Source organism: Harpegnathos saltator, unplaced genomic scaffold (genome assembly GCF_003227715.2).
Source record: "Harpegnathos saltator strain DR-91 unplaced genomic scaffold, Hsal_v8.6 scaffold93, whole genome shotgun sequence".
Lineage (NCBI taxonomy): Eukaryota > Metazoa > Arthropoda > Insecta > Hymenoptera > Formicidae > Harpegnathos > Harpegnathos saltator.
The window spans coordinates 824,681-848,008 of record NW_020230721.1 but is presented as its reverse complement, the minus strand read 5'-3'; the positions used below and the strand labels follow the sequence as shown (position 1 = coordinate 848,008).

General features: G+C 44.3%; 2 protein-coding genes across 9 annotated transcripts; both read left to right on the top strand.

Annotated features, from left to right (window-relative positions):
- The first annotated feature begins 2,290 nt into the window (after positions 1–2,290).
- On the top strand, positions 2,291–6,842 carry ort (glycine receptor ora transientless). Of its 5 annotated transcripts, none has more exons than XM_025307688.1 (9): positions 2,291–2,705; positions 3,142–3,286; positions 3,464–3,546; positions 3,811–3,954; positions 4,046–4,128; positions 4,234–4,368; positions 4,714–4,826; positions 4,937–5,251; positions 5,831–6,354. In XM_025307688.1, the coding sequence occupies exons 1-9, from the start codon at positions 2,608–2,610 to the stop codon at positions 5,990–5,992; spliced, it is 1,278 nt and encodes a 425-aa protein (XP_025163473.1). In that variant the 5' UTR covers positions 2,291–2,607; the 3' UTR covers positions 5,993–6,354. The 5 variants fall into 5 exon arrangements, with proteins under 5 accessions (XP_025163473.1, XP_025163471.1, XP_025163474.1 ...); XM_025307686.1 differs by lacking the exon at positions 5,831–6,354 and adding an exon at positions 6,363–6,842 and having other exon boundaries at positions 2,293–2,705; XM_025307689.1 differs by lacking the exon at positions 5,831–6,354 and adding an exon at positions 6,396–6,842 and having other exon boundaries at positions 2,294–2,705.
- A 3,997-nt stretch (positions 6,843–10,839) lies between these two features.
- On the top strand, positions 10,840–23,173 carry LanB1 (laminin subunit beta-1). 4 transcript variants are annotated; one of them, XM_011137137.3, is made up of 14 exons: positions 10,840–11,281; positions 12,137–12,282; positions 13,404–13,457; positions 14,465–14,690; positions 14,875–15,171; positions 15,595–16,157; positions 16,518–16,697; positions 16,795–17,120; positions 17,968–18,378; positions 18,625–18,820; positions 18,919–19,365; positions 19,681–20,188; positions 20,407–21,490; positions 21,740–23,173. In XM_011137137.3, the coding sequence occupies exons 2-14, from the start codon at positions 12,216–12,218 to the stop codon at positions 22,709–22,711; spliced, it is 5,331 nt and encodes a 1,776-aa protein (XP_011135439.1). In that variant the 5' UTR covers positions 10,840–11,281; positions 12,137–12,215; the 3' UTR covers positions 22,712–23,173. The 4 variants fall into 4 exon arrangements, with proteins under 4 accessions (XP_011135439.1, XP_011135437.1, XP_011135438.1 ...); XM_011137135.3 differs by having other exon boundaries at positions 10,840–11,317; XM_011137136.3 differs by having other exon boundaries at positions 10,840–11,327.
- The last annotated feature ends 155 nt before the right edge of the window (positions 23,174–23,328 follow it).

Sequence of the window (23,328 nt, the reverse complement as noted above, 5' to 3'; positions counted from 1 at the left end):
GCACTCGTAGCACTTGTGATCGATTTTTGCCTCGTCGTTCGCCAGGTCGTCGATAGTTCGCTACACGTTTAAATGCGATGACTTGATGTTCCTCTCGCGGTCGAATGAAGAATCGAATGAAAATTAAATCAATCGATAGAGACAACCCTTCCGCGGTCCTGGCAGTAAGTAGCTCGGGCACGTAAGAGAAGTCACCTCGAGAGCGGGATCCGTATTTTTGCACTTGCACTCTTATTTCGGCACGACCGCGTGTCTGCGTGATCGCTTCATAGGCGAGAAACATGACGCGGCATAGTATTTGCAGCAGCAACACCGTGTCTATTGCTCGCCTTTCAAGAGGCACCGTGCACGAGGCCAAAGTATCGGCAATATCGATAGAATGCAGTCGCCGCGCCGCATGAAGGTAACGAAATGCGCCGAGGAACGAGTTGTACGAGTGCACCGCATTCGAGTGATGCGGCACAATCTAGTATTCCCGCAGTGCCGTTGCAGGCCGAACCTGATCTGATTGTTGCGATTCGGAAAAATGTCTCCTCTACATCTCCTTCTTTCCTTCTCTTCTTTATTAAGGATTGTTCACAGAAAATTGAAAGTTTCGTCTACCGGTATCGCGCGAAGGATTGCGGGTATCGCTAGCATACTTGATCGATACGTTGGCGATGTAGACATCAGCAATAAACGCGGACATTCGCGCGGGTGTACCGATATTGCGATGTGCTGGAAAATCCGAATAAAAGACAAGAGACGAGATGATTTTGGTCTCGACGAAATTTAATTAATTAAGAACGAAATATGAGTAGGAGGAAATTATGAGTTTGTAGGGGCAGGGAATTAGTGTGCAATCACAACGCGATACGATTGCTGAGAGTAATTAATTGCGACACCGCTAATGAGATTATATTCGTGAGTCGACTTTCACACAGGCTACGGAGCAGAGAAGCATCAACTCCAAAACTGCATCGACCGAAATTATTATGAGGATTATGAGGAAGGAGAAAGAAAGCGCGAAAGATGCAAAAGAAAAAAAGAAAAAAAAAACACACATACATATACATACGTATGTGTGTGCAGATTGTCGTCTGCATTTTACCTTCAAGAATCTTACAACGCCGTTCTCTCTCTCTCTCTCTCTCTTCTCTCTCTCTCCCCCTCTCTCGCAGATTTGTCACTCTTTTCCGCTTTTCCCTCCTACTGCACACACGCGTCTGCGCGCGTGTGCATATACATCACACACACACACACACACACGCGCGCAAATTGCAGCTACATACATTCTTCGTACACATCGACACGTGTGTATACTTCCTCGATAAGTGGCCACTCGACACTGTACGGACGAGACGAACACGTAGTACCTTCCTATTCGTGGCACAATTTTTGGCGATCGATATATTGAGCGGCGTACCGGTGTCTTCAAATAGCACACTAGTTAGCGCCTCTCGGGAATTCCGACGTTGGTCATGAAGAGAGTCCAACGAGATGAAGAAACACGCAGGAAGACAAGGAAGGAAAGAGATCTGCGTCATCGCGTCATTGACATTTTTTTCCGAGATGCATGAACGTAATACATAATAAAGGTACGAACTGGTTGAAATGTCGAAATGTCCCAACATCTCTGTCGTATCTCTTAAGCTACTTAAAGTATCGCGCGTTAGGCTCGTTGGGCATTAAATATATTTTCGGAATGCATTCGCGGATGGAAAGGATCAAATTGCAAGACACGAGAAAATCAGGGAAGACAACTGACTTGAAAGTTTCTTCAGGAAATCTGGAGGAATTGAAATGGATCGAGGAAGCGATCTAGCGTCTGGCGTCTCAGGCGTCTAGCGTAGTCGCGTAGATTAAGAAGAAAAGAATATGTGAATGTGTGCGCGAACGTGACGACAATGACGACGCGACGTTGCTGATATGCCGCATTGGGGTAAATTCAAGCGTCGTAAACCAATGACACGAGTATCCCTGGGGGGATTACCATCGCACCTCTTTCCACTTCCTTTCGCCAACCCAGCGCGCGATACTCCAGATTTCTATCCACAGCCTGTCTTTGTGTACGTGCTACATGAGCGAGAGTTACCCCTTCTTCCTCCTGTTAAGTGGAGGTGGAGTTAGACAGCGGAGGTAAGGTATTGCCGCGCGCTGGTCCACCACCTTTACAGCAGCAGCAGTAGCAGCAGCAGCAGCAGCCGTCGTCGTCACTGCCATCGCCATCGCCACCACCACCACCACCACTACCACTACCACCACCACCACCACCGTTGCGAGCACCACCTCCACCGCCACTACCACCTGCACCACCTCCACGCTCGCCTCTATACGCAGCGATGAGGATTCTGCAGATTTGACAAAGTCGTTTCAAGAACTCAGTCGTCGTCTGTCCGTTCTCGTAAATTCGAGGTACCGATTAGGGAGCTTCGGTCTGCTCGCCCGAGCTCCGCTTCCGGATTACCGCGAGACACACATCCTCGCTCTTCTTTCTCCTTCTTGTTTCGAGTGAAGAGTGAACTTATCTCATCGTTCCCTTCCTTGTGCCGTTTCACTATCGTCGTGCGACACACGGAAATGCGTTAGAAAGAAAAAAAGAAAAGAGAAAAGAAAAAGGCGAGTACCATGTCCACGGGAGAGATACACGTAGGGGGCGGTGTGTCCCCCGCGACTCTTTCATCCGTCTTGCTCCTTTTGCTTTTCGGCCGTATGGCAAATGCCCAGTAAGTAAACAACGTTCATTATTATATCGCAATACTATCAAGTACCAAGCCGAGATGTACGTTCTCTCTTCTCTCAGCGCTGTTTATTTCTCGATAAACATTGCCCGTAAATCAGTTTCAAATAATCACACTCATAGAGAAGATTGTTCAAAGGAATAAGTGGAAATATCCACACACACACACACATAATGACGTTATATATACAACATAATAAGTATTAAGATCGACAATTAAAAGCTTGACTTGATTAATATCGTGGTAAGCAGAACAAGGGATTGAGAGGGGGGCTGACTAGAGCGTCATATTATCCGAACAATTAATTATATCTCATGTATTGCACCGCGCGGTGAGACGACAACGCAACTACAAAGATCATTCAGTTGCGCTCCTCTTGAATTTGAAAAAAATATATATCTTATGCTATGTAAAATTGCAGAAGGAGCTTAGAGTTCTTCGATCTTCTGCCGGAAGATCCAAAGTTTTACGACAAAATGCGACCTCCCAAGAAGGATGGTCAGGCAACCGTTGTGTATTTCCACGTTACCGTGATGGGACTCGATTCCATCGATGAAAATTCAATGGTAAAGGCAAACGTAATTTTAAATCGATTAAAATTTCGGATCTACTCGATGTCGTTTTCTCTTTGTATATTGTTTGCGCTTATCTCACGTTTCACAAAGTTGAAGAAGTGATTCCAAGTTAACAGGATGACTGTGCGTTTTATGTATGACGAATGTATGACGAATAATTTCTTACAGACATACGCTGCTGACATCTTTTTTGCCCAAACCTGGAAGGACAATAGACTTCGATTGCCAGAAAATATGACATCCGAATATAGGTACTTGAAACGCCATGTCTATGAATGTGAATTCTGTCGGTTCTACTGGTTTCGGCATTTATATCTTACTTAGAGCCTTACCTTATTGGTGCTCACATATTGTTCACGACTCGATTTCCCTTAACTTTCGATGAAATTTCATTAATGCTTTACTCTTTACAATTTGTCTCTCTCTCTCTCTCTCTCTCTCTCTCTCTCTCTCTCTCTCTCTCTCTCTCTCTCTCTCTCTCTGACTTCATCTATATTTCTCTACGAAAATTGAAGATTGCTGGAGGTCGACTGGCTGAAGAACATGTGGCGGCCGGATTCCTTCTTTAAGAACGCAAAGTCGGTGACCTTTCAAACGATGACAATACCTAATCATTATCTATGGCTGTACAAGGACAAAACCATCCTCTACATGGTGAAGTAAGTCTACACGAAGGAGCACTAGACATTTGCTCAAATGCGCGTAAATGTGCCTCGAGCCGATAAGACTCACAGATATTGGCGATTTCAGACTGACCTTAAAACTATCTTGCGCCATGAATTTTCTCATTTACCCCCACGATACGCAAGAGTGCAAACTACAAATGGAAAGTCGTAAGTCGTAGTTGCAATAGTAAATTGTGCAATACAAAAAGCGAATCCTCTTGAGCGTGCATGCATTTTGTATACCACGCGCAAACAAAACAACTCGGTCAACAGTGTCGCACACGACGGACGAAATGATCTTCCAGTGGGATCCTGATGTTCCCCTCGTTGTAGACGAGAATATTGAGCTGCCCCAGTTGCAGCTCGTTAAAAATTATACAGCCGACTGCACTCAGGTCTATTCCACGGGTAAGTGATCGCGTTGAATAAATGACTGTTTGTACGTCGAGTGTGACGAGTGTGACAGCTTGCGCGCGTTCCTCCCTTCCTCAGGAGAGAAGAAGAGCTTCTCTCTCGTGCAAACGTGCGACGGGTGCCCTTGATTATCTTGCATTTAGACGCAAGAAACGCAGAGATCCGCGCGTGCGAAACAATTGTCGCGTCGTCACACGCGCAATGTTCCAAATTCCAAGAGAAATCCAAGAAATTCCTCGTGGCCGAGCTCAGCTCTCGCCACGCGTTGATATCACTTGAGTTTAGGCACTGTATTGCAAGCGCAGGGTTTAACTGACGATTACGTCACGTTATTGCCAGGTAACTTCACTTGCCTCGAGGTTGTGTTTGTGCTGAAGCGACGTCTCGGTTACTATCTGTTCCATACCTACGTCCCAACGTGCTTGATCGTTATCATGTCGGTGAGTAAGACGGTATGTCGCGACGCGTTTGAAGCGCTTTTAACTTAACAGAATGTCATGCGACATGCGCGACATACGCACCTGTCAGCAAAAACAACATTCCCGGTACTTTTTGCGTATAGTGGGTATCGTTCTGGATAAAACCAGAGGCCGCGCCCGCCAGAGTCACCTTAGGGGTCACCTCGTTACTCACCCTGTCCACGCAGCATGCCAAAAGCCAAGCCTCGTTACCCCCCGTCTCTTACCTGAAGGCCGTTGACGCCTTCATGTCGGTTTGCACGGTGTTCGTGTTCATGGCGCTGATGGAGTATTGTCTGGTAAACATCGTCCTCGGTGACTCGGATGCGCCTGCGAAACCCGCGCCCCCGCCGCCGCCGCCGACCTCGAGTACCGCGGACTCGGCCAAGCTCGACAAGATCTTCGATATCGCTACCAAGGTAACGCCTGGATGAAGATCATCTCCATCTGCCTCGGAGGCAGCCTGAGGTCGATTTTTTCAACTCTCTCTCTCTCTCTCTCTCTCTCTCTCTCTCTCTCTCGCTCTCTCGCTCTCTCTCTCTCTCTCTCTCTCTCTTTCTCGCTCTCGCTTTCTCGCTCTCTCGCTCTCTCGCTCTCTCGCTCTCTCGCTCTCTCGCTCCCTCGCTCTCTCGCTCCCTCGCTCTCTCGTTCTTTCTCCTTCTCTCTCGCGTCGTGGACCGAGAGAGAGTCCGACTATTGCTTCGTACGTTCCGATCTATTGAACCAATTGAAAAAGTTTCCAATTTGAGATTTACATCTGTCTTTTCCTCTCACGTTCTTTTTAGCTACGGGCGCGGGGGTAAATACATTGCGAGAAATTGGCGAAAGCGAAAGAATGTAGTAGTGAGAGACAACGACGCTTGATTGTTTGATAACTGATTCGCGAATGCAGCAATTCTTTCAGTAATATAAATTAACTGAAAAATTTCCAGCACAAAATTTGCAACTGGATTTTATAACCGATCCAATTGATCTCGATTAATCGCGATTTCCTTCAGACAGGAGACAGACAGAGACTAGGATGGAAAATATTCGATAGAGAAATTGTGCTGTTTGTTGTTACACCATCGATCTCAGGCTCTCCCAGTTTGGACCACTCCTGTGCCTCGAATAGAGGAAACCGCACCGCGAACGGTGCGATGTCATTGGAAGAGACTTGAGTTAATTTCAACTTTGCAGTCGACGCGCCGTTAAAATTTGTAGATTATTGATGATTATACCGCTGAAATCATGACATCGCTATCGTATGCAATTTTGCGAATTTCTCCTGCTGAAGCTTGTACAATTGTCCATATTTGTCGCTGCCGTCGTGTCCAATAAAATGCAGTACGCAGTAAAATCCGTGCAATGTGAGGAAGAAGCTCCTTCCTCCGACGATTGCAATCATTTTTGTTTCCAAACGCCTCCGTAACCGCGCGTTTTGACGCGCGTAACCGTCTTCTCTCGTTGCATCTGAAACGTCCTCCTCTCTCCGAGGCATGGGAGATAGTCTATATGGTGGCGGTTCAAGTTGTGATCGTTGTCACGCAGGAATACGCAATGTTGTTATCCTGCCGATCGCAGAAGTCACCGGCCGCTCCACCGCCCGGACCCACCCCGGCACAAAAGGCGCGGATGCGCGCCCTCAATGTTGACCGTGTCTCGCGCGTTTTCTTCCCCTTTCTGTTCGCTGTGTTGAACGTCACCTACTGGATAATGTTCGCTGAGTACATTTAAACGCGCAGCGGCCGACATAGCGGGCTGTCAACATTTTGAGAAACGAGAGGAAGGGTTCTCTCTGTGACAGCGGCGGCGAAGATACGAAGAGTGTGCGGCGATGGAATCGACACACACATACACATAGGTATACGAAATGTGTCAACGGGTAATTCGATTTCTCCGAAACAACTTGTTCACCGTCTAACGCGATAAATAGTTTGGTTTGAGATTGAATCCCGATGAAATTAGCTGAGATTCGCAATTAAAACGTTGCAATATTGAAGGAGAGAGAGAGAGAGAGAGAGAGAGAGAGAGAGAGAGAGAGAAAGAGAGAGAGAGAGAGAGAGAGAGAGAGAGTTGCGCGGTGGGGAAAAAATATAACTAGTGCTAATAATAAAGGTAAAATGTTATAAAACGTGTTTCTCTCTTCTTCCTACTCCTTCACTTTTTCAGACTTTTCCTCTTTCGAATTTATTCTCTATGAGACATTGCAAAGAGACTTTATTATGTTGACATGTGATATTGATGCGTATAATACACACGTAAAAAGTCGACACATCAAATTCTAACTGTTGATTTTTTTCATCCTCGACAGTGGATATTTCGACGAACGTGATGTGAGGAATTTGCAAACAACTTGTATGAAAATGTTAAAAGAACATTTATTAAGATTACGCAATGTTCTCTGATTGCTAATTTGAGAACGAATTTATCTCTTTCTGTTGTTAATTAAAATTATTAATCATTTCGATTGCACAGGATGTCTGACGCAACACGTGCTTCTGCTGGTATGCACGTGAAATTCATTCAACTGAAGAAAAAAAATTCTTTAGCATTTTATCGAACACAACCACGATCATTATTATTTAGACGTTAATTGAAGAATATTTGCGAATAAATGCGCGTGATGCGACGGAGACGGGGAGTTTCTTATTGGACAATGTTTTATCCAAGATGTTTGAATTTATTAACAGTTTCCACAGGTGATGATGAATGATGCGTAATGTTAGATTACGATTAGATTAGAAGGCATACAGTGCAACATGGTTGTTTTCAAAATGGTAGAAGAACTTTTTTTTAGTTTAATATATTTTTCTTGCATGCGTGCGCGTATGCACACACACACACACACATACACACACACGTGCACACATTGTGCATGTTGCTTTCTTTATGTAATATTCTTATTTGTATGAGAAACATGTACAATTATTCGTAAATAAGTGAAAGGGAGTTCGTCCGAGTAGTGCACGTTCAACAATGTACGTTAAGATTACATACAAATCAAGTAATAAATTTAGAAAATGCCGTCGTGTTTACTCAGCTTCACACAACGCTTTGTTCATCATGTGTAAGACTTATGTGTTTTGACGCGAAGGCCTAATAGAAAATTCTCAGATGATATCGGACGCCGCGAGCAAATGTAACATTGTGTCTCATGTACAAACCAAATCTCGAGTCTTGTTTTTTAAATATTATAAGCTGAAGGGGGTGCAAGGCCGCAAGTATGTAAATCATGCGTTATCGAAACTTGTTGTAATAAGTAACAATGAATGTTTCACTTACATCTATTATTGTATATCTGTAATAACAAGTTAACAATGTGTATAATAAAGAGAAACAAATTTCTCGCCGATGTCGATTACGTCAATTGTTTCTTCAATATCGTGGACCTTCTTCTTACATGAAAATGCCTAGACTTTTCAGTCGCAATGACAATTTGAACAAAAATCAAAGATTCTCGACAAGAACAGCTGTGAATAATTTATCAAAAGGTGCCGATCAAAGAGAAAGGAGAATAGGTATTTTAATATGTTAATAAAGTTAAAATTTTTCTCGATACATTTCCTCCGATATATCAAGCCTTAATGGAATAAAATTTCGTGATTAAAAGGTGTACAATATTGGGTACTATATAAGTATTAGGAAATAAATTCTAAAATAAAAAATTACATTGTTTCTTTTTTTCCGACCGCTTACCAGCAGTTTTATTCTCGTTAATGTCACTATATATCATATATATGTATATATATTGTATATATACATATAACAATATATATATATATATGTATATATATATACACACACATATAATGTGTGATATAAGATATAATTAATTGAAAAATTCATCGTATGCTCGTACATTGCCATCTGTTGGTATTAAAAGAGACTACGAAACGAAAACATTGTCAGTAAAAAGGAAATCTGTTGGCTCTGTACGGCGTACCTTTATTCTCCTCTTACCTTCAATCCCCCTCCAAAGTAAACCGCAGGGTCGTAGCACCCACGCACTTTCGACCAAATTTTCTTCCGTTCTTCCCCTTTCTTCGGCTTATTACTTCGGCACAGCTGATGGCGCTAATTGAGAGGAATGAATTCCAAAGGACCGAACCGACCGAAGGAACGAAAAGCAAGAATATTTGAGTTATGATTCTTTATTGGAGTTGTGGATAGGACTCGTCGAGTCCTACACATCGACTCAGTACATTTGCGCAAAGAAACGGAAAGTGGGATCATCGCGCAGGAAGGAAGCACGTAGCGTGGGCTGCCTTATCTGAACAACGTACCCTGGGCACGATAACAAGATGCCATTGCCTTCTCTTCCTCGTCCCGTCTTTCCAGAGCAATTCCCGTCCTGCTTCTCGTCCTCTTCCGTCGTGCTCCAAGATACGCGTTATTGGAAATTTGTATAATTGATGCGCAAGACGGAGCAAATGTATTGCGTTCAAGTCAGTCATCAAAGATCAAGATCACTTACATGATCAGTATCATCAAAAAATGTCGTATGCTCCGATGCAACGAATATTCGATTGAGATGTTGAAACAACAATACTGTATAACACTGTACAGATATTTAAACTTGTGCAAATTTCAAATACAATTTTTGCGAAACTGACCCAAAGTATATATTAGTGACTTGGATTTCTGTCTTTCTGTCTATAATGAAAGAAACAAGAGATTTCTAGAGATATCGAAGATATGAAGAATATATTTTGCTCTGCAATATCTGGAAATATTTTTTATTTTCAGACAACGTTGCTATATCGATTTGGATGAGAAGATGGTTTGCTTTTTCGTTTTTCGATTATTTCGTCAGGGATGTTTTACTCGTTCAAGCAGTCTGATATCGGACAGATGCTTTATTAATTCTTCTTCTTCTTCTTCTTCTTTCTCTTATTATTATTGGGCAGTTGGCGAGTGTTGTTTAACCTCAAACAAGAACAACTCGTTACCTTAGATTTCACAACAGTCCGTATTGTTTAAGCAATATTAATTACGTTATATTAATTGAACGTAAGCGTCACTGTATACATCGAATTATGTTTATAGTTACGGAAACGCATATGTTTTACATGCTGGAACAGCAGGCTTTAAGAATCATAGGAGCAGCGTGCATATGTGCTGCACATGTGCGGCTGTATAACCATTGGCAGTGTAACGGGTGTGCGAAAGTCTCACGCGAGTCGCAGGTCGATCCAAACAAATTGCAGCTGCGCTGCAATGACTAGATTTGGAGTTCTCATTTCTCATCACGCGATAAATGTCTCCCGCAACAGCGTGGAACACGACGTGTATTATAACACGACGCGTACTGTGCGCATAAAAACTGATATCAGGCGACAGAACGTTGACTTGTGATAGAAGACCTATTTACACGCGAAAAATATTCTCTTCTTGTGATAATTTCATGGCCATTCGCCATTATGTGTGTATAATAATATATTTGAAAGATTATCCATAAACATCGGAAAAGAATACGTGCAATGTTCACGAAACATAATATTAATATTACAACAGGATTGTGAGGATTGAGGACCTTTAGCGATCTCGAAACCTCTTCTCATGATTTTTTTTCAACAATTGCACACCTTTTGTACGCTTTGTGTAAAGGAGACATGTGTTTATACACACACCAAGTATCGACGACACGTTCGACAAAAAAATCTTTGACTCTTGAAAGAAAATCTCTTGAAAATCGCACTTTTCGCACTTATACGGCGTGGAAAAAAGATTGATGCTACGTGTATCGGAGAAACTATAACTAATCAATCTGTCTATTTGAATCTTTACTAGCGATATCTTGCAATAAAGAACGAGCTTTTCGGGCGGTGATTGATAACGAAGAGAAAATAATATTTAAGCAGGCAACTTTGAAGATAGGTTTCGATTTGTGAATATGAGTTTTCTCCTGGAGCCTGCAGGCCGTTCCAATCCCACTCGTCGCCTTTCAATCTGTCGATTCCCTCTCCTCTGCTCGTTGTCCCGAGAAGCTTCGTATGGACCCTTTGTACGGCACTGACGGGCACCTCGAGCAGAGTCGCGCGACTCGACAAGCCGAGACTCACTCACTGTGAGAGACGCGTCACAAGGCGCGTCTACCACGTTTTTTTATTTGCCATTGTTGTGCATTATCTTCCGGCAGTGTTGCTGTATACTGTGAACTGCTGTATATCGTGTACCTGTCAGAGAAGAGTCGATTAAGCGAACTTTGCTGTTGTGTGTTGCACGTGGATAACGTAACGTAACGGGTTCAGTGATAGAAAACCGACGACGACGACGGCAACGACGACGACGACGACGACGACGACGACGACGACGACGACGACGACGACGACGACAACGAGGTGAACCTCGAGGACAGTTTTGGCGAGAGAATTCCGGCCGTGTCGAGATCTTGCAGTGTCACTCGGAGCATAATTTAAAAGCTACGCTGTGTCGAGGAAATAAAAGATTTCTCGTCGATTCGTGTGGTAGGCAACACTGGTTTTCAGCGTGTGCGTCAATAGGTGAGCGCAGGTAGATAAAGACGGCATGTCGACTGCAACGAGAATCGTTTTACCTGTTTTACAGCTGCGCGGAAGTGACTCTCGCGACGTTTGTTATTTATATTATTGCCTAATCGAGAGACATTCAACTCCAAAATTGAATACTCTCCTGTGTTTTTGTTTTACTTGAAATACAACATGAAATTATTCTGACGCCATTATGTACTCTTTAAGTTTAAGACATACAATTATTTTCATTTTCGGAATATAAAAGAAAAAAAAACTGTTAAAATTGGAAATCGTTCGTTTAAAGACCTGCTCTGATTGTCTGTTTTATTTGATATTGCTGAAAAGTGAAACTCTTGAAAAGCTAACGTGCTACTTGTGATAAATCTCCCTTTTCCCTTCATTTTTCCTTATCCTATTTCACTTCATGTTTCTTTATTTCGAAGTTTCGTAAATTTTTATTTTTATACATTTAGTTGTATTTTATAATTATTATATTTTCAATTTCTACATATATATATATATATATATATGTACACACACATGTGCATATATTTATGTAAATATTTCCTGATTTCATCTCTCTCTCTCTCTCTCTCTCTATCTCTCTCTTTCTTTATTCTTTTTCATCAGCATTTATAATTTTAGCAAGGTAGTAAATTTCTTTAGTGCTTTTTTCTACGGTACCGTAAATGTATTACAAAATCATCACATGTTTGTATAATCGAGTTAAAAATACGAAGCAAAGAGAATTTTCTTTGTAAGAATTTCCTATTATTCCCTATTATTCCTATATTATTCCTTATTATTTCAAGATATTACATTTCCATATAGATTCGAACCATCGTCGATGGCTTAGCACCGTTACGGAAAAATCTATACAAACAGGGGTAAAGGAAAAGGAGGACACACAATGCACCGTATTCATTTTAGGCACGTGGCTTTCACAGCTTTAATTATTATACTTAATATTTTAACAGGTACGTAATCGCGTTATACTTTATACTTTCAATTTATACGTTAATTCAATGCAAAGCATCATTTTACATTTCGTCAAAATTTGTAATGAGCATGTCGTATTTAAACATACCATTTCTAAAGCTATGTATCAAAAATGTATTCTCTGAACATTTGCAAATTGTCGCTTTTTTCTTTCTTTTTTCTAATGCTGCTTACACTTTCACGTTGTACGCTTCAACGCTCGGCTAGTAATTGAGATTGCAAACATATAAAAGGATATCGTAACAAAATTATTTCTTTCTTTAGTGGACATGGAATGCTGTTTGGTCCACATATCGTTCCCTTTTAACGAATAAACTCTTTATCTGCCACGATTAGATAGTGATATGACCCTACGACCTGCCTTCCTTTTGAAAGCAGCGGTTTATTTCATCTTCTAAAAGCGAATCGCCTTACAAATATAGATCCTCATGTCGATATTTATCGACCGATTTTGAGAATGAGGCATGATCATGTCGTAGATGTATGTGTCGTAGATACGTGTGTTAATTTTTGCAAGTCGCAGTTGATCGCTTTGAGAAAGAATATACCAGAACGTATCAGACTTATTTGTTTTTATCTACAAATCTTTCAATCGGCAAATTCCGACAATGTCTTTAGGCCTTATTTTCTTACTAAGCAAAAATATCCAAGTGTTGACATGTCTTTTTTTTCGAGTTACAAACCTTTGCAATTTTTCCTGCAATGCTTTCCTGCAAGAACTGTCTTGTCTAATAAGCATCCGGCTGTTCTTCGCGATAGCCTCCACCGGTAGTAGAACGCCTCTTGATAACTGGCTGGCGCTGTTTGGCGATGCTTCAGCATCGTTTGAGCGAACATTTCTGGAAAAAATCACTTGGCGTTAGAGTTAACGGATGATTACAGTTTTGAAAATATGCGTCACGTACGAAAATTATATTTTGTATATTTTCTATCGGACACTTTTTCTTCTTTCTTCGTTTCTCTTTTCTTTTCAAGCGACACAAATTCGTTTCGTTTGACTTTCGCTTCGTTATGGCTCTTTGAGATTTCATCATTGGCTCCATTGTTCTTTGACCTTTTCGAAAAATTTCTCTCATCGTCCTATTTCAATCCTTTATAGGACACGCGAATTTTCCTCAACATGGACTAAGAGAATACAGACCAGTATCCAGAGGTAAGAACGTTGTCACGTTATTTATTTAAATAAGATTATTTGTTGTGCTTTTGCGCGTGGATTGACACGCATTTTTGCTGCATTTTTGTTGCATGAAAGAATCGTTTTTCCGACAATTTAGAACTGAGCCATCATATTATATACATATACTTACTTCACATATCACTTATTATAGCGCCACTCACTATCTATCGGCAGTATATTATCACGAAAGCATGTCGAATGGCGAGAAATATGAGGAAACATTTTAGGAAGACTCGTGCTGTACAATACGAATTATTTGCTAGATAAAATGCGAATAAAATGCAAAATTATGCAAAATAAAATGCGGGATAAAAGTGGGGTTCGGTTCGAGGGTAGAATCGGTGCAGAGAGGGGACATGTCACCTACGGAGGTGATAACAGAGCATCATAATCGGCTAGGGCTGATCGCTGCCAAATCAAGAGGTAGCGATCAGGTAGTAAAAGCGTAAATTTGTAATACTTAATATCTCGGGAGATATTGGACAAACTCCTTGTAGTTAATTCGACACACATACACACACACATAGGTATACATTGCTGTGTCCACGGAAAGATTCTCCTCTACGGAGATTACAATTTAACAAGGATAATACTTTTAACACGAATAAGTACTTCACATCTCGTGTTTGTCAAGAAGACGGTCGAGAGTTCTGTAGTTATGTATAATTCCTTCTCCGCGTGCAGTATTCCTCCCCGTGTATCTAGATCCTATATTGTACATATGCGCACCAGTAATGGAAACTCATTATATGACGATGCTGTCGTACATAACGCCAGTCGACGCACAAACCAACTAGCAATAAGTGATAATAATTGGAAAAGCAATATTCTCCTTCGGTATAATGTATGTTGGTGTATTATAATGTCGGCGTTTGCGGTGATGTCGTAGTGTCCCAAAGGAAGGAAATGATTGGACACATGTGACCAACGACATTCATAACGGCAAGATAGAGAAAGGATAAAAAGAATCTCTTTACACTCAGGTTCACATGCGAAAAGGACGCACCCGTGCGAGCAGAGCTCGTGTTATCCCGCGACTGGAAACTTGCTGATCGGTCGGAAGGACAAACTGAGCGCTTCATCGACGTGCGGCCTGAAGGGACCCGAGAGATTCTGCATCGTTTCCCATCTGAAAGAAAGGAAGAAATGTTTCTTCTGTGACTCGTCGTTTCCCAAACGGCAGCATAACATCGAGAACATTGTCAGCGGGTGAGACTACACTTCGCGCTACACACGCACACATGCTGCCGCATTACGCTTTATCGCATCGTCGCTTTATCGCAAAATAAGCGCTCCATCGCATGAGACGTCGTTGCGATGTGATAAAACTGAAACCGAAACTGAAAAAGAGCTATAAAGTTGTTAAACCATGTTAAAATGATATATTGTACAGATCATGGTGGCAAGCCGAGAACGGGGTGGAAAACGTTACGATACGCTTCGATCTCGAGGCGGAGTTTCACTTCACGCACATCATCATTCACTTCCAAACCTTCCGGCCAGCCGCCATGCTGATCGAACGATCGACCGATTTCGGACAGACCTGGCAGGTGTACCGGTACTTTGCTCACAACTGTGAACACTATTTTCCCGGAATTCCTACCCATCAGCCTCAAAGATTAACGGATGTCATCTGCGAGACCAGATACTCGGCTGTTGCTCCTTCCAGCGGCGGTGACGTGATCTTCAGGTAGGTGACACAGAGAAGAGAAAAAAAAGAAAGAGAAAAGAAAGAAAGAAAGGAAAGAAGGTAGCTTTTTTCGCGCTCACACGTCCGTGTGTTTTTGAAAAATATTCCATCGCGTCGCTTGCTTTCATACGTCTCTCTCTCTCTCTCTCTCTCTCTCTCTCTCTCTCTCTCTCTCTCTCTTTGTTCTCTAAGATTATTTCTATTACTTCGACTGTACTTTGACGGTACTTTGCTCGGACTCGGTTGCTTACACTTGGATTTTTGTTTCTATAAAAGCGGAAGACGATCAACAAGATATCTAGCGTATAGTGATCAGAAATAAATTGCATTTTGCAATTGTGACATTTACACACACACACACACACACACACACACAGTTAACGATAACTACAATTCCGCTGACGTGCAAATGCACATTTCCAGGGTATTGCCGCAAAATCTGGACATTGACAATCCGTATTCGAAAGAAGTGCAGAATCTCCTGAAGGTTACCAATCTCAGGATCAATATGACGAGGCTCCACACTCTGGGCGACGATCTACTCGACGATCGAGCCGAGATACGCGAAAAGTACTACTACGCCATTCAGGACATGGTGATACGTGGCTCCTGCTCCTGCTATGGACACGCGTCCAGGTGTCTACCGTTGCCTGGGGTCATCGACGAGGAGAACATGGTGCACGGCAGATGCGAGTGCACTCACAACACCAAGGGCCTCAATTGCGAAAAGTGCGAGGACTTTTACAACGATCTGCCGTGGAAACCGGCGGTTGGCAAACAGACAAATGCCTGTAGACGTTGCAATTGCAACAATCACACCACGTCCTGCCACTTTGACGAGGCGGTTTACGACAGATCGGGAAGAGTGTCGGGCGGAGTCTGCGACGACTGCCAGCACAATACGCGAGGGCAGAATTGCGAACAGTGCAAGCCGTTCTTTTATCATGATGTGACGAAGGATATCTCCGATTCGGCAGCTTGTCAGCGTAAGTCCTCGCTCGAGTCCTCGAGTCCTCGGGCTTGTCTCGGCTTGATCGCTCTCGCGGCCGTTTAGTCGGTCTGTCTAACGTCTACCTTACTTTACATGCCTTAACACGTACGTTGTGGTTTTGCGAAAATTATTCGATAGTATGCTGAAGTTGGCGCGATGCGTGTCCAAGTGTCGTTTCATCGAATCAATGTCAAATGTACAGTCGACCAGATCGATCGACCGTAAGCTGACCGTAAGATTAATCGTAAGACTAACCGTTATGTTCGCGAAGCGTTCGCGCGAAGCGACGTAGCAAACGGAGACAAGAGAATCCCGGGGGTTTCTCTTCTTCTTCATCTTCCGCCTCTTTCCGCAGCGTGCAACTGTGATCTGGGTGGATCCTTGGACGACGGTATTTGCGACTCGAGAACCGATCCTCTCAGCGGTGACGAGTCAGGGCGCTGCCATTGCAAGGCAAATGTCGAGGGGCGTCGTTGCGACCGTTGCAAGAACGGCTTTTGGAACTTTAATCCCGATAGTCCCGAGGGATGTCAAGGTAGAGGAGCACTCGCCAATTGTGTGATGCGACGCGTTTGACGGACGCATCGCATCCGATCGGTTTGACTACTGAATCGGTAAATTACCAATTACAGCCTGCACTTGCAACACCCTCGGCACTGTTGACAATCAGGGCTGCAACACGGTGACCGGCGAATGTACGTGCAAACGTTACGTCACTGCGCGCGATTGCAACCAATGCCTGCCGAATTATTGGGGACTCTCCGAGGACCGTGACGGATGCAAACCCTGCGATTGCGATCCCGGCGGCTCTTACGAGGATTCATGCGACGTCATCACCGGCCAATGCAGATGCAGACCTCACGTCAGCGGGAGAACTTGCAATCAGCCGGAGCAGAGCTACTACACCGGCTCGCTGGATTTTCTCATTTACGAAGGAGAATTATCGAGAGCTAGCGATGTGAGTCGATTGAGTTGGCTCGATTGAGACGGCTCGAAAGAGTCAAAGTCAATATCAAAATGTACAGTGTGAGGAACTGTGAGATCGATCGGTGTCCGTGTTCAACAGCGCGAAACAGCGCGTACTACATTTTCCGCGTCCAAAAAAGACGAAATTTACCACAATGAGAAGAGCTTTGCGCGAAAAAACGCGAGAAATTATTCTTCATCATTATTATATATATATATATATATACGAGGGCAGTCTGAAAAGTTCTCGGCCTAGCAATGAAAGAAAATTTCTTTTCTTTCGTGAAATATGTTTTATTTTTCAATATAATCTTCTGAAACTTCAATACATTTATTCCAACATCTTTCCAATAATTCAATACCATCATTAAAGTGTAATTCTGGAAGGTTCTTTTCGCTCTGGTGTATAGTGGTGGATTCAAGTTTCATCAACAGTTATGAAACTTGAATCCACGTTTGAGGTTTGACGTTTGAAATCCATTTTATTTTGCTTAAAATGATTCAAATGTGCCAAATACGCTTGAGAAATACGCATTCGAATGCGTTTTTGGTCAATTGTTAGCAAATGCGGCACTCATTTTGCACAAAGCTTTTTCAACTGGTGCTACTACTCGAATGATTTGACAGATCGAATAAAATTTTACATGGGTTTATATCAGGGATGCCACTTTCCAATACAATTATAGTTTGACAGTTTCTAATGCCATGTATATGTCAGGTCGAGAACTTTTCAGACCGCCTATATATATATATATATATATATATATATATATCATCGTCTTTCCATTATTATTTCCATATTTATATGTCACGTAGGCAATATCATCATTAATTCGTAGAACTGTCAAGTGGTGATCAAAGAGCCTTATCGCGACGGCAGGAACAGCACGTGGACCGGCACGGGTTTCATGAAGGTCCTCGAGGACTCGGTACTAAACTTCACCATCGACGACATACGCAAATCTATGTGGTACGACGTGATCGTGCGATACGAGCCGGTGCATCACGGTGTCTGGAACGACTTGCAGCTTATTCTCGAGAGGGACGATCCGCCAGACCCGAACGGTCCGTGCGCTGAATGGACGCCCGAGTACGATCGCTTATGGGCGCAATTGCCGATACGATCGAGAAGCTCCGTAGCGCAGCCTTCTATATGTCTGGAAACGGGAAAACGATACAATCTTGTGCTGCAATTTCGCAAGTTTAACGGCCAAACTGACGTACCTTCTGCTTCGATCCTAGTCGACTCGGTAATGCATCGATTAGATTCTATCGACTATCCATCTATTTTATCTAGCGCACCTAGAGCACTCTACAGACACGTCGACTCGTCACTCGCGAGTCGACGAGATTTGTTGTATGTATATAATAGATAATTATATGTACAACAAGTAGAACAAAATGAGCTAACTACTTACTGCTATACTTTTCTTACTTGGCGACTGCAACACTTCCGAAAACTCTCCATGGGAGCATACTATTTTTGTATGATGTAGATCGTTCTGAAGCCGAGGATAGACGTGATACCCTTCTTCAAAACGCCAGGTGTGGGTGAACTGCGTCGCCAGGAATACGAACGTTATCACTGTAACGACTTTTTCAACGACGTCAATGTCATGTGGAGCGACATACCCGAGATTTGTAGAAAGTATCAGAACAGCATCGGTTACTACGTCTTCGAGGGTGCTCATTGTAAGTACTATGTGACTACACATCACAACTCTACATTCGATTTCGACTCGGATCACTCGCAAGTTTTGTCAACGGCAATTGCAAACGTTCTATTTCAGCCTGTGAGTGCAATCCGACGGGATCTCGCAGTCTTCTTTGTGAGAATTACGGCGGAATGTGTCCGTGCAAGCCAAACGTGGTCGGCAGACGTTGCGATCGTTGCGCACCAGGCACGTACGGATTCAGTCCCGAAGGTTGTATCCCTTGCGACTGCGACGGGGTCGGTGCTCTCGATAACTTTTGCGACGTCGAGACCGGTCGTTGCAAGTGTCGTCGCAACACCTACGGTAGAACCTGTGGTCAGTGCGAACCCGGTTTCTGGAACTTTCCGCACTGCCAACGCTGTGAGTGTAACGGACACGCGGACAGCTGCGATCCCAAGACCGGTGCTTGCATCAATTGCAGAGACTACACCACCGGACATAATTGCGATCGTTGTATCGACACCTTTTACGGCGATCCGCGAATCGGCGTCGATATACCTTGCCGAGCGTGCCCGTGTCCAGGTGAGAGAAAAGTGGTGATTGTAATAATTGCATTAAATTATATATTTTCATTTTTCTTTTGTTTAAGCAGAAAGAGAGAGAGAGAGAGAGAGAGAGAGAAAGAGTCTATTTTCAACGCACTTCAGACATATAATAATTGCATACTAAAAATTACAAAGCTAACACATTTTTCTGACGCTGATAAACGCTCAGTTGTGTTTCTCGCAATTTTTTCCATATGCTACAAGTTATAAAATTGGTTATATTGTATATATGGTTTTTCGCTTTTGCTTTGTCACTATTATTACTATTATTAACGTTACTTCGTCGTAACAGGCACTCTCGGTTCCGGCCACTCGTATGCCGATGGCTGCTCGTTAGATTCGATAACGCAAGATGTGGTCTGCGAATGCTTCGAGGGTTACGCCGGGCCCCGGTGTGAACATTGCGCCGAGAATTACTTCGGCAATCCTGAGATATCTGGCGGTAGCTGCATCCGCTGCGAGTGTAATAACAACACGGATTTACGTCAACCCGGTAACTGCGATCCGCACAACGGTCGTTGTCTCCAATGCTTGCACAACACCGACGGTTTCAATTGCCAAATCTGCAAGCCTGGCTTTTACGGCAACGCCCTGCGACAGGAGTGTCAGGACTGCAGCTGCAATGTCTTGGGCACCGACAAGGCTGCGGGACCATGTGACCACCGTACCGGACAATGCCCGTGCTTACCGCATGTCATCGGACAGCTTTGCGACTCTTGCGAGGAGAATCATTGGAGGATAGCCAGTGGAGAGGGTTGCGATCCTTGCGAGTGTGATGCGGTTGGGAGCGTGTCGGATAGGTTTGCATAAATTTGAATAAACGTTGAAACTTATCAAGATTCACAATTATTAATATACATAATTCTTTTCTCGGTCTAAATCTAATTAATCCTCTCACGTTGTTACGTGATAGAAGCGTACGGGTTTCCAAGTTTTTCACTGTACTTGCGTCCGAGTTTCCAAGCTTTTGGACACAAACACAAGCACAAAAGATAACTGGCGGAAAATGTCTGTGCAGGTGCAATCCATACGATGGCACTTGCGAGTGCAGGCCGGGATTCGGCGGTAGACGGTGCAACGAGTGTCAGACGAACTTCTGGGGCAACCCGAATATCGAGTGCTATCCGTGTGAGTGCGACGTCATCGGCTCCGCCAGCCAGCAGTGCGACAGAGAGACCGGAGTGTGCGTTTGTCACAAGGGTATCGGCGGCGAGAAGTGCGACCAATGCGACCGCGGCTATCACGGCGAGGCGCCGCAGTGTAGTCCCTGCGGCGAATGCTTCGACAATTGGGATCTGATATTGAGCGGTCTCAGGAACAAGACGGACGTCGTCATCGATGAGGCCTCGAGGATACAGAAGGTCGGTACGAGCGGCGTTTACAGTCAGGAGTTCGACGACATGGAGAAGTCTCTGAACGAGATCAAGGCGCTGATCAGCAACACCACCATTCGGGGTCAAGATCTGGACGCATTGGACATCCTGGCCGCGGGGTTGGAAAGAAATATCTCCGAGTCGGCGCAGCAGTTGGAAAACGTGAACAATCTCCTGGAGAATGTCAGCCAAAGGGTCAACCTCGGCGATGTTGCGCTGAAAGGATTGAAGAATCGTACCAACAGCCTGCACGAGGCTGCTGCCGAGCTAAAGGAGAACGCCACTAGGTTGCAAGAGGAGAACGTGCAGGGCGCGTTGAATGTGACTCAGCAGATGGCCGAGCAGTCCAGACAGGCCGAGAGAATGGCGAACGACACCAGCAACGTTCTGGCTGACGCCGAGCGATTCCGTAAGCATACCGAGAATCTTCTGGCAAAGAATCGCGCTACCGTCGACGAGGCTCAAGAGAGGAACAAAGAGTCCTTGGTGAGGTTAAACGAGAAGCTGAGGGCCTTCGGCATGACCATGCCCGGTCTGAATCTGCAAATGTGCGGCGACAACGTGACGGATTGCAGCACCGTCTGCGGTGGCGCGGGCTGCGGCTTCTGCGGCGGATTGTCCTGCGACGTTGGCGCCGTCACCAAGGCCAATCAGGCTCTGGATGTGGCCAAGCAGCAGGCTACCAAGATCAAAAGTCACAAGGACGAGGCCGAGCAATTGTTGCGCAACGTACGTGTTCCCTTTGCGTACGCGTCTTCCAGTCTCGATGAAATTAGGTTCCTTCTTTACAGGACGCAGGCATTTTTTTCGCGGATGTCGCTCGCCTGTATTATTCTTAGCTCTTCTTCCAGTTTCTTCGAGACAACAAGCGCGGTTGCTTGTTGTCTCGAACCATGTCGACCTATTTCGACATACGTCAATCGATGCGCGGGTAACATGGCTGGTGAGTTTCGATTAAATTGAGTTTCGTCTTTCCAGATGATTCAGATGAAGCAAGATTCAACAGCAGCGAGATCCAACGCTCAAGACGCTTTCAATTACGCCTGGGATGCGCGCAACCGTTCAGCAAACGTTTCCAAGGAGCTCCTGGACATAACCAATCGGATCTGGAGTAATCTGAACGACGAGCAGCCCACACCGGCTATGGTGAGGGACCTCGCGAACAAGGTTCTCGAGAAGAACATACAGCTGGAGCCGGACGAGATTACGCGGCTGGCCGATCGCATCAAGAGTATCGTGGGCTCGCTCACCGACTCCGAGAAGATTCTCGCCGACACGAAAGACGACCTCGAGCTGGCTCGCGAGCTCGAGCAACGTGCCAATCGCGCCAAGGAGGCTGCCGTTGAGAAACAAGATTCAGCCAGGCAGGTGATACTGCTGTTGAACGACGCGCAGGAGGCGCAGGAGAAGGCGCAGAACGCCATCGACAAGGCGGAAGCCGACGTGCTCAAGTCGCAAAAGGACTTGGCCGATATCTCCGATGTGACGACGGCTGCTCAGATCCAAGCGAACAACACCACCCAGTCCGTGGAGGCTCTGGACACCCGTCTGAAGCAGTTGCAGACGCAATCGGTGAAGAATGACTTTGTGCTGACGAAGGAGATCAGCGTGGAGGCGAAGAAGGTCGCCGAAGAGGCGCGAGTGATCGACGGCAAGACGAAGAAGCTGTCGGAGGTGTACAAGAGAGCGGACGAGTCGCTGTATCAACGAGTGAACAAGAGCAAGGGTGATATACAGCGGGCGAAGAGGCTGTTGCAACGAGCCTCCGAACTGACTGCGGACACGTCGACCAAGTTCAAGGATCTGGACGGTATGGAGAGCGTGTACAGGGACAACGAGAGATTATTGAAGGACCTGATGAGAGACGTGGACGCGCTGACGATGGAGATGGAAAGACATTTGGAGGAGATTGAGCAGAAGTCGCAGTTGTACAGACAGTGCTCCGCTTAAGATCGTTCGCATTACGATACGCATTACAGCTGATCGTCGTCGTAGCTCTTCCGCAGCGCGCTTCATCTTTAAAGTTGCGCGTTCTAGTTCTTACGTGTTAGGCATCGCTGAACGCGATAAATCTATTCTTTCTTTCATCGTTATTTTGGCTGACACAGAAATATCTCCACGATATAGAATAGATGTTTGCTTCGCGAATGAGCGCGCGCGCGCGCGCGCGCACACGTGCGTACGCTGCATCTCGCTGCATTACTGCGAGAAATATCACGTCTTTGCGAGATCGGTGCTTTATACAATTGTGCAATAGCTGCGGTTCTCCCTTTACTAATCTTGTAGTAGAAAAAGTGGATCTGCGTATACATATACTATATCATATATATAAATTTATCATTTAAAATTTATTCCCTAAAAAGTATCGCGAAAAGCCACTAGATTCTTATTAGTGCCATAAATAGTAAATGAAGAGGCCATTAGTAGCTGTAAAGAGAATATACGATACATATATATATATATCGTATATATATATATATATATATATATATATATATATACATTGTATTTCGGTTCGATACTGCCAGCGAGACGCTGTCTTTCCTAGATTTCAACTACGTCGACAT

Bases quoted from the DNA above. Each gene is read 5' to 3' on its own strand.
- ort (XM_025307686.1), top strand. From the start codon at position 2,608: ATGTCCACGGGAGAGATACACGTAGGGGGCGGTGTGTCCCCCGCGACT. The intron at 3,955-4,045 runs GTAAGTCTACAC...TGGCGATTTCAG, and splicing joins ACCATCCTCTACATGGTGAA to ACTGACCTTAAAACTATCTT. The intron at 4,369-4,713 runs GTAAGTGATCGC...CGTTATTGCCAG, and splicing joins CACTCAGGTCTATTCCACGG to GTAACTTCACTTGCCTCGAG.
- LanB1 (XM_011137137.3), top strand. From the start codon at position 12,216: ATGCACCGTATTCATTTTAGGCACGTGGCTTTCACAGCTTTAATTATT. The intron at 17,121-17,967 runs GTGAGTCGATTG...ATTAATTCGTAG, and splicing joins AATTATCGAGAGCTAGCGAT to AACTGTCAAGTGGTGATCAA. The intron at 20,189-20,406 runs GTTTGCATAAAT...ATGTCTGTGCAG, and splicing joins GTTGGGAGCGTGTCGGATAG to GTGCAATCCATACGATGGCA.